Source organism: Oncorhynchus masou, chromosome 29, assembly GCF_036934945.1.
Source record: "Oncorhynchus masou masou isolate Uvic2021 chromosome 29, UVic_Omas_1.1, whole genome shotgun sequence".
NCBI lineage: Eukaryota > Metazoa > Chordata > Actinopteri > Salmoniformes > Salmonidae > Oncorhynchus > Oncorhynchus masou.
The window spans coordinates 422,766-433,423 of NC_088240.1; the positions used below are offsets into that span (position 1 = coordinate 422,766).

A 10,658-nucleotide genomic window follows, 5' to 3' on the forward strand; every position below is an offset into this window, starting at 1 on the left:
TATATATGGGCTTTTTTTTATCAATGATTTACTGAGTTACAGTTCACATAAGGAAATCAGTCAATTGAAATTAATTCATTAGGCCCTAATCTATGGATTCCGCATGACTGGGCAGGGGTGCAGCCATGGGTGGGCCCACCGGGTGGGGGTGGGGGGTGGGTGGGTGGGGTGGGCCCACCCGGGGTGGGCCCACCCATAGGCCCACCAATAGGCCACCCCACCCATAGGCCTACCCACTGGGGAGTCAGGCCCGCTAAACAGGAAGTCTTGGGCTGGCAGTGTTACATGTGGTCTGCGGTTGTGAGGCCGGTTGGACGTCCTGCCAAATTCTATAGAACGATGTTGGAGGCGGCTTATGGTAGAGAAATTAACATTACATTCTCTGGCAACAGCTCTGGTGGACAGTCCTACACTCATCCGTCAAAACTTGAGACTTCTGTGGTATTGTGTTGTGTGACAAAACTGCACATTTTAGTGGCTTTTTATTGTTCCCAGCACAAGGTGCACCTGTGTAATGATCATGTTGTATGTATGTATGTATTTGTATGTATGTATATATTTGCAAAAAAAAAATATGAGAGATTGGAGGTGATGCAGACAATTGATGAAAATTCTTCATTGGAAGTTTCCGTAACCAAATCTTCCGTCATTCTGTGAAATCATCTGTGTTATTCCTCCAAACCTTCTTTTCCTCTGTAGAACCTAGACGGTAAATAGGTCAAAATGTATTATTATATCTATTACAGGTTTTCTCAAGTATTTTTTAATAATGTTGTCGATTTTTCAAAACAGAGTCTGCAAGACACAGAACTCAGACATAGAACACAAATACATTCATCAAAACTATATTACACCGTCAAAATTACATTCATCAAAAGAACACAACTGTCTGTTAAAAGATTAACGCAAACATACTTCCTAATGGGCACACACTGGTTAAATCAACATTGCTTCCATGTCATTTCAATTAAATTACCGTTGAACCAACATGAAAAAGACATATTCACACCCCTGAGTCAATACTTTGTAGAAGAACCTTTGACAGCCATTAAAGCTGGGGGTTGTTCTGGGTTAAAGTCTCTAAGAGCTTTCCACACCTGGATCATTGCTAGACAACCATTTTCATGTCTTGCCATAGATTTTCAAGTAGATTTAAGCAAAAGTGTAACTCAGTCACTCAGGAACATTCCCTTTCTTCTTGGTAAGAATCTCCAGTGTAGATTCAATTTGTAAGTCGCTCTGGATAAGAGCGTCTGCTAAATGACTTAAATGTAAATGTAAATGTAGATTTGGCCTTGTGAGTTTAGGTTATTGTCCTGCTGAAAGGTGTATTCATCAAGGCAGACTTCCGGGTTTTCCTCTGGGATTTTGCTCCATTCAGTTTCTTTTTTATCCTGAAAAACTCCCCAGTCCTTAACGATTACAAGCATACCCATAACGGAAAACCTCCCCGGTCCTTACCGATTACAAGCATACCCATAACGGAAAACCTCCCCGGTCCTTAACGATTACAGGCATACCCATAACGGAAAACCTCCCCGGTCCTTAACGATTACAGGCATACCCATAACGGAAAACCTCCCCGGTCCTTACCGATTACAAGCATACCCATAACGGAAAACCTCCCGGTCCTTACCGATTACAAGCATACCCATAACGGAAAACCTCCCCGGTCCTTAACGATTACAAGCATACCCATAACGGAAAACCTCCCCAGTCCTTAACGATTACAGGCATACCCATAACGGAAAACCTCCCGGTCCTTAACGATTACAGGCATACCCATAACGGAAAACCTCCCGGTCCTTAACGATTACAAGCATACCCATAACGGAAAACCTCCCCGGTCCTTAACGATTACAGGCATACCCATAACGGAAAACCTCCCCGGTCCTTAACGATTACAGGCATACCCATAACGGAAAACCTCCCCGGTCCTTAACGATTACAGGCATACCCATAACGGAAAACCTCCCCGGTCCTTAACGATTACAAGCATACCCATAACGGAAAACCTCCCAGGTCCTTACCGATTACAGGCATACCCATAACGGAAAACCTCCCCGGTCTTTACCGATTACAGGCATACCCATAACGGAAAACCTCCCCGGTCCTTAACGATTACAAGCACACCCATAACGGAAAACCTCCCCGGTCCTTAACGATTACAAGCATACCCATAACGGAAAACCTCCCCGGTCCTTACCGATTACAGGCGTACCCATAACGGAAAACCTCCCCGGTCCTTACCGATTACAGGCATACCCATAACGGAAAACCTCCCCGGTCCTTAACGATTACAGGCATACCCATAACGGAAAACCTCCCCGGTCCTTAACGATTACAAGCATACCCATAACGGAAAACCTCCCCAGTCCTTAACGATTACAAGCATACCCATAACGGAAAACCTCCCCGGTCCTTAACGATTACAAGCATACCCATAACGGAAATTTTCCGGTTCCGGTTGGAGCGAGCGGTCGCATCTACACTTCGGTCCGCAGGTAGTATAACTTTTCATTACATTTCATTACATTTCGTTATAGTACAACGGTTTGATTTGTCTTATCTTAGCAATTTCTTCTTAGCTAGCTACATAGCCGTCTTTGTATCAACGACAATTGCATATTATCGTATTTCGTCGTCCTAACGTATCTGCCCAGCAGCTAGCTAAGCAGCTAGCTAACATCCACTGTCCACTAGCACTGTAGAAACTATTACACTCAACTGAACGACTCGATTAGCGTAGTGTCAGCTAGCTACATAGTTGTCTTCGCTGTCTTCGTATCCAAGATAATTGTGCAGTTTAGAGTGTGTAGACTTAGAGTGATTATCTTAATTTACCGAGGTTAGCTAGCCAGCTATTTGTCGTCCTTAACGTAGGAAATGCTGCTAGCTAGCTAGCCAACAGCTAGCCAACCTCTACCGAATTGAACTCCAACTACCCGGTCAACATTCCCGTCGCTCCACAGGTAGTATCACATTTTTCATTTCACTTCATTACAGTACAACGGTTTGATTTGTTTGATCGTAGCTAGCCAGCTACATAGCCGTCTTTGTATCTAAGACAATTGTGTAGTCTAGAGCGATTTTCTAGGTTAGCTGGCCAGCTATTGTCGGTCTTTCAACGTAGCTAGCCAGCTAGCCCCCGAATAGCAGCACTGTAGTAACTATTACAGTACAACGGTTTGTTTTGTTTGATCGTAGCTAGCTAGCTACATAGCCGTCTTTGTATCTAAATCAATTGTTTAGCCTAAAGCGATTTTCTAGGTTAGCTACATCGCAGCCACTACCAGCTAGCCTACTCCAGCAGTACTGTATCATTTCAATCATTTTAGTCTATAAGATTCTTGCTACGTAAGCTTAACTTTCTGAACATTCGAGACGTGTAGTCCACTTGTCATTCCAATCTCCTTTGCATTAGCGTAGCCTCTTCTGTACCCTGTCAACTATGTGTCTATCTATCCCTGTTCTCTCCTCTCTGCACAGACCATACAAACGCTCCACACCGCGTGGCCGCGGCCACCCTAATCTGGTGGTCCCAGCGCGCACGACCCACGTGGAGTTCCTGGTCTCCGGTAGCCTCTGGAACTGCCGATCTGCGGCCAACAAGGCAGAGTTCATCTCAGCCTATGCCTCCCTCCAGTCCCTCGACTTCCTGGCACTGACGGAAACATGGATCACCACAGATAACACTGCCACTCCTACTGCTCTCTCTTCGTCTGCCCACGTGTTCTCGCACACCCCGAGAGCTTCTGGTCAGCGGGGTGGTGGCACCGGGATCCTCATCTCTCCCAAGTGGTCATTCTCTCTCTCTCCCCTTACCCATCTATCTATCGCCTCCTTTGAATTCCATGCTGTCACAGTTACCAGCCCTTTCAAGCTTAACATCCTTATCATTTATCGCCCTCCAGGTTCCTCGGAGAGTTCATCAATGAGCTTGATGCCTTGATAAGCTCCTTTCCTGAGGACGGCTCACCTCTCACAGTCCTGGGCGACTTTAACCTCCCCACGTCTACCTTTGACTCATTCCTCTCTGCCTCCTTCTTTCCACTCCTCTCCTCTTTTGACCTCACCCTCTCACCTTCCCCCCTACTCACAAGGCAGGCAATACGCTCGACCTCATCTTTACTAGATGCTGTTCTTCCACTAACCTCATTGCAACTCCCCTCCAAGTCTCCGACCACTACCTTGTATCCTTTTCCCTCTCGCTCTCATCCAACACTTCCCACACTGCCCCTACTCGGATGGTATCGCGCCGTCCCAACCTTCGCTCTCTCTCCCCCGCTACTCTCTCCTCTTCCATCCTATTATCTCTTCCCTCTGCTCATACCTTCTCCAACCTTTCTCCTGAGTCTGCCTCCTCAACCCTCCTCTCTTCCCTTTCTGCATCCTTTGACTCTCTATGTCCCCTATCCTCCAGGCCGGCTCGGTCCTCCCCTCCCGCTCCGTGGCTCGATGACTCATTGCGAGCTCACAGAACAGAGCTCCGGGCAGCCGAGCGGAAATGGAGGAAAACTCGCCTCCCTGCGGACCTGGCATCCTTTCACTCCCTCCTCTCTACATTTTCCTCCTCTGTCTCTGCTGCTAAAGCCACTTTCTACCACTCTAAATTCCAAGCATCTGCCTCTAACCCTAGGAAGCTCTTTGCCACCTTCTCCTCCCTCCTGAATCCTCCTCCCCCCCCCCTCCTCCCTCTCTGCAGATGACTTCGTCAACCATTTTGAAAAGAAGGTCGACGACATCCGATCCTCGTTTGCTAAGTCAAACGACACCGCTGGTTCTGCTCACACTGCCCTACCCTGTGCTCTGACCTCTTTCTCCCCTCTCTCTCCAGATGAAATCTCGCTTCTTGTGACGGCCGGCCGCCCAACAACCTGCCCGCTTGACCCTATCCCCTCCTCTCTTCTCCAGACCATTTCCGGGGACCTTCTCCCTTACCTCACCTCGCTCATCAACTCATCCCTGACCGCTGGCTACGTCCCTTCCGTCTTCAAGAGAGCAAGAGTTGCACCCTTCTGAAAAAAACCTACACTCGATCCCTCCGATGTCAACAACTACAGACCAATATCCCTTCTTTCTTTTCTCTCCAAAACTCTTGAACGTGCCGTCCTTGGCCAGCTCTCCCACTATCTCTCTCAGAATGACCTTCTTGATCCAAATCAGTCAGGTTTCAAGACTAGTCATTCAACTGAGACTGCTCTTCTCTGTATCACGGAGGCGCTCTGCACTGCTAAAGCTAACTCTCTCTCCTCTGCTCTCATCCTTCTAGACCTATCGGCTGCCTTCGATACTGTGAACCATCAGATCCTCCTCTCCACCCTCTCCGAGTTGGGCATCTCCGGCGCGGCCCACGCTTGGATTGCGTCCTACCTGACAGGTCGCTCCTACCAGGTGGCGTGGCGAGAATCTGTCTCCCGCCACGCGCTCTCACCACTGGTGTCCCCCAGGGCTCTGTTCTAGGCCCTCTCCTATTCTCGCTATACACCAAGTCACTTGGCTCTGTCATAACCTCACATGGTCTCTCCTATCATTGCTATGCAGACGACACACAATTAATCTTCTCCTTTCCCCCTTCTGATGACCAGGTGGCGAATCGCATCTCTGCATGTCTGGCAGACATATCAGTGTGGATGACGGATCACCACCTCAAGCTGAACCTCGGCAAGACGGAGCTGCTCTTCCTCCCGGGGAAGGACTGCCCGTTCCATGATCTCGCCATCACGGTTGACAACTCCATTGTGTCCTCCTCCCAGAGCGCTAAGAACCTTGGCGTGATCCTGGACAACACCCTGTCGTTCTCAACCAACATCATGGCGGTGGCCCGTTCCTGTAGGTTCATGCTCTACAACATCCGCAGAGTACGACCCTGCCTCACACAGGAAGCGGCGCAGGTCCTAATCCAGGCACTTGTCATCTCCCGTCTGGATTACTGCAACTCGCTGTTGGCTGGGCTCCCTGCCTGTGCCATTAAACCCCTACAACTCATCCAGAACGCCGCAGCCCGTCTGGTGTTCAACCTTCCCAAGTTCTCTCACGTCACCCCGCTCCTCCGCTCTCTCCACTGGCTTCCAGTTGAAGCTCGCATCCGCTACAAGACCATGGTGCTTGCCTACGGAGCTGTGAGGGGAACGGCACCGCAGTACCTCCAGGCTCTGATCAGGCCCTACACCCAAGCAAGGGCACTGCGTTCATCCACCTCTGGCCTGCTCGCCTCCCTACCATTGAGGAAGTACAGTTACCGCTCAGCCCAGTCAAAACTGTTCGCTGCTCTGGCCCCCCAATGGTGGAACAAACTCCCTCACGACGCCAGGACAGCGGAGTCAATCACCACCTTCCGGAGACACCTGAAACCCCACCTCTTCAAGGAATACCTAGGATAAGATAAGTAATCCTTCTCACCACCCCCGCCCCTTAATGATTTAGATGCACTATTGTAAAGTGGCTGTTCCACTGGATGTCAGAAGGTGAATTCACCAATTTGTAAGTCGCTCTGGATAAGAGCGTCTGCTACATTTACATTACATTTAAGTCATTTAGCAGACGCTCTTATCCAGAGCGACTTACAAGTTAATTTTTACCTTTATTTAACCAGGCAAGTCAGTTAAGAACACATTCTTATTTTCAATGACGGCCTGGGAACAGTTCAGGGGCAGAACGACAGATTTGTACCTTGTCGGCTCGGGGGTTTGAACTCACAACCTTCCGGTTACTAGTCCAACGCTCTAACCACTAGGCTACCCTGCCGCTAAATGACTTAAATGTAAATGTAAATGTAAACGGAAAACCTCCCCGGTCCTTAACGATTACAAGTATACCCATAATGGAAAACCTCCCCGGTCCTTAACGATTACAGGCATACCCATAACGGAAAACCTCCCCGGTCCTTAACGATACAAGCATACCCATAACGGAAAACCTCCCCGGTCCTTAACGATTACAAGCATACCCATAACGGAAAACCTCCCCGGTCCTTAACGATTACAAGCATACCCATAACGGAAAACCTCCCGGTCCTTACCGATTACAAGCATACCCATAACGGAAAACCTCCCCGGTCCTTAACGATTACAAGCATACCCATAACGGAAAACCTCCCCGGTCCTTAACGATTACAAGCATACCCATAACGGAAAACCTCCCCGGTCCTTAACGATTACAAGTATACCCATAACGGAAAACCTCCCTGGTCTTTGTGGTTAAATCTGTGTTTGAAATTCACTGCTCGACTGAGGGACCTTACAGATAATTGTATGTGTGGGGCACAGAAATGTTAAACACTATTATTGCACACATAGTGAATCCATGCAACTTATTATGTGACTTGATAAGCAAATGTTTACTCTTGAACTTATTTAGTCTTGCCATAAAAAACGGGGGTTGAATAGTTATTGACTCAATACATTTCAACTTAAAAAAAAAATCGTAAAAATGTCTAAAAACACAATTCCACTTCGACATTATGGGTTATTGTGGGTAGGCCAGTGACACAACATCTACACTTAAACCATTTTAAATTCAGGCTGTAACAACAGAAATGAGGAAAAAAGTCAAAGGGTGTGAATAGTTTCCGAAGGCTTTGTACTCGGTGGAGAAAACTATAAAAGAACATATCAACAAGTAGTGTCTCTCAACCAAAATAACTTTTGTTTTTAGGTTAATGTTGGTCTTGAATTTGAACAAAACAGATGTGTACAGTATCAAGGGAGTGATCCGTGTTAAAGGTTGTTTGTAATGGTTTACCTGGTAAAGGAGAAAGGTGACAACAGAGATGACTATCAGTATGTTGGCTGCGACCAGAGCTAGTCGGACTGACGTTTCTCCCATGTCACTCGTTCCCTGGGCCTCTGGCAACGAGCAGCCTGGTTCCTCTACAGAAGGTCACACATATAGACTCAGTTTCATTGACTGTAGCTCTTTCCTTACAGTCAATGACCAAAAGCGCCCTCTTTGGCCTCATGGGTGGAACGTTATTCATATTTATCATAATTAATCATGTTTTTTTTTTTTATGCCGAAAATCTGGTGTTTCTACGTCAAACGGTTGTGTTGCATTTCAGTCTTCTGTCATGTATATAACGTGTAATATTGGGATGCAAACTCCAAATGTAACACATTTCAACTCTATATCTGACATGGTACAGGTGTCTTCTTTTTGTTAAGCCTATAACCATGTGTGTGAGGTGTCTTCTTTTTGTTTTGTATGTGAGGTGGATACGCTTGCTTCCAAGTAGATTTGTTTAAGACAACCAGAAAACACTCCGCTGTAGTAGAAGGTTATTAAGGAATTCAGAGATTTAAACAAATCCTTTTCTTTCACTGAACCCGAACATAAAATACACACCTGTTACTAGAATTTTCCCCCAAATCTCCCATCAACTTCATAGTCCACGTTACGGCTTCATACATAGTCACACAGTTATACGCCTAAGAATGTTTTATCTCAGTATACATTAGTATACAGACTTACCTGGAATGTAGAGAAGAGTACCATTTCCAAACACCCTGAGGTATGGCGCAGGGTACAAGACCTCTATGCCACAGTAGTACAGGTCAGTGTCGTTACCCCGGAGACCAGAGATAGTCAGGTTCACCCTGCCTGGCCCTAACTGGCCCCGACAACCCACCTCTCTCTCTCCCTCCACCTGGAAGGATGTCTGGTTGTGGGTGAAGGAGGAGGTGCACACCTCCTGCTTCCCCTCCCCGTACACCCCCCGGTACAGAGTGACCCTTAGCTCCTCCGGCTCATGTCTCCCTGTGTGGTGGTAGGAGCAGAACAGCTCCACCTCACCACGAAAACCGACCACACGGTACGGCTGGGTGACCCTCAGCGCTGGGGAGAGAGCTGCAGAAAGAGGGAGAGAGGTGGACAGAGAGAAGGAGAGAGCAGCAGAAAGAGGGAGAGAGGTGGACAGAGAGAAGGAGAGAGGTGGACAGAGAGAAGGAGAGAGCAGCAGAAAGAGGGAGAGAGGTGGACAGAGAGAAGGAGAGAGCAGCAGAAAGAGGGAGAGAGGTGGACAGAGAGAGGGAGAGAGGTGGACAGAGAGAAGGAGAGAGGTGGACAGAGAGAGGGAGAGAGGTGGACAGAGAGAAGGAGAGAGGTGGACAAAGAGAAGGAGAGAGCAGCAGAAAGAGGGAGAGAGGTGGACAGAGAGAAGGAGAGAGCAGCAGAAAGAGGGAGAGAGGTGGACAGAGAGAGGGAGAGAGGTGGACAGAGAGGAGAGAGGTGGACAGAAAGAGGGAGAGAGGTGGACAGAGAGAGGGAGAGAGGTGGACAGAGAGAAGGAGAGAGGTGGACAAAGAGAAGGAGAGAGCAGCAGAAAGAGGGAGAGAGAGAGAGAGGAAAGGTCAGATTAACTCACTGCTGTTGCTGAGCTTGTATCTTATACAGCTTCACGTTATCCAGAAACAGGGGTCCAACTCATAACACCTGAGGTCCCAACAACACTATACAACTAACAACTAACTAAGGACTAAATCTAGTCCTTAAAGAAATGTATCATATTTGAAAAGAACTCACCATTCCACACTGGGAGGTAAAGACCGAGACAGAGAAATGTCAACAGGCTGAGACTCATGATGACGAGAAGAAGTGTTCCTCTAAAAATACTCTTGTCAGACTTTTATATCATGTTTTGGAAAGAGTTTGAGATACATCCGCCATAGAAAGCCCATAGGTACCTCAGTACCAGTAATCCCACAACCACCCAGTCAAGTATACAGTTCACTATTCTGCTAGAATAGGTTCCAATACCAACGGAAAATATGCAAAGTGAATATAAAGAGAGAGAGAAAAACGCCCCTAAGTACAACAATGAAACGATTAGTCATAATGAAAATGCTGATGAGTGAGATTTGACACTTTTTGACGTCATCAGTGTTGATTGGAACATATTTGGTGCTGCAGTGATAATACTGAATAACCAACGATGGACGATCGGGGTTACACCTCTACTGTGGTAGATATTTAATTTAACCTTTATTTAACGAGGCAAGTCATTTAATTACATATTCTTACAAAGACGGCCTACCAAAAGGCCTCCTGTGGGGACGGGGGGGGGCGGAGGTCTGGGATTGAAAATGCAAGTATAGGACAAAACACAACACTACATAAAGAGAGACACCACAACACTACATAAAGAGAGACACCACAACACTACATAAAGAGAGACCTAAGACAACACAGCACTACATAAAGAGAGACACCACAACTACATAGAGAACACACAACTACATAAAGAGAGACCTAAGACAACACACAACACAACACTACATAAAGAGAGACCTAAGACAACACAACACTACATAAAGAGAAACCTAAGACAACACAACACTACATAAAGAGAGGCCTAAGACAACACAACACTACATAAAGAGAGACCTAAGACAACACAACACTACATAAAGAAACCTAAGACAACACAACACTACATAAAGAGAGACCTAAGACAACACAACACTACATAAAGAGAGACCTAAGACAACACAACACTACATAAAGAGAGACCTAATAAACAAGACTACATAAGACACCACAACACTACATAAAGAGAGACCTAAGACACCACAACACTACATAAAGAGAGACCTAAGACAACACAGCACTACATAAAGAGAGACACCACAACACTACATAGAGAGACACCACAACACTACATA

General features: G+C 46.8%; 1 protein-coding gene across 2 annotated transcripts; it reads right to left on the minus strand.

Moving 5' to 3' along the window:
• Positions 1–222: 222 nt before the first annotated feature.
• Positions 223–9,758, minus strand: LOC135521084 (cytotoxic T-lymphocyte protein 4-like). Of its 2 annotated transcripts, none has more exons than XM_064947029.1 (4): positions 9,520–9,758; positions 8,470–8,832; positions 7,744–7,871; positions 223–702 (listed from the first exon to the last, which is right to left on the minus strand). In XM_064947029.1, the coding sequence occupies exons 1-4, from the start codon at positions 9,575–9,577 to the stop codon at positions 616–618; spliced, it is 636 nt and encodes a 211-aa protein (XP_064803101.1). In that variant the 5' UTR covers positions 9,578–9,758; the 3' UTR covers positions 223–615. The 2 variants fall into 2 exon arrangements, with proteins under 2 accessions (XP_064803101.1, XP_064803099.1); XM_064947027.1 differs by having other exon boundaries at positions 8,470–8,844.
• Positions 9,759–10,658: the final 900 nt, after the last annotated feature.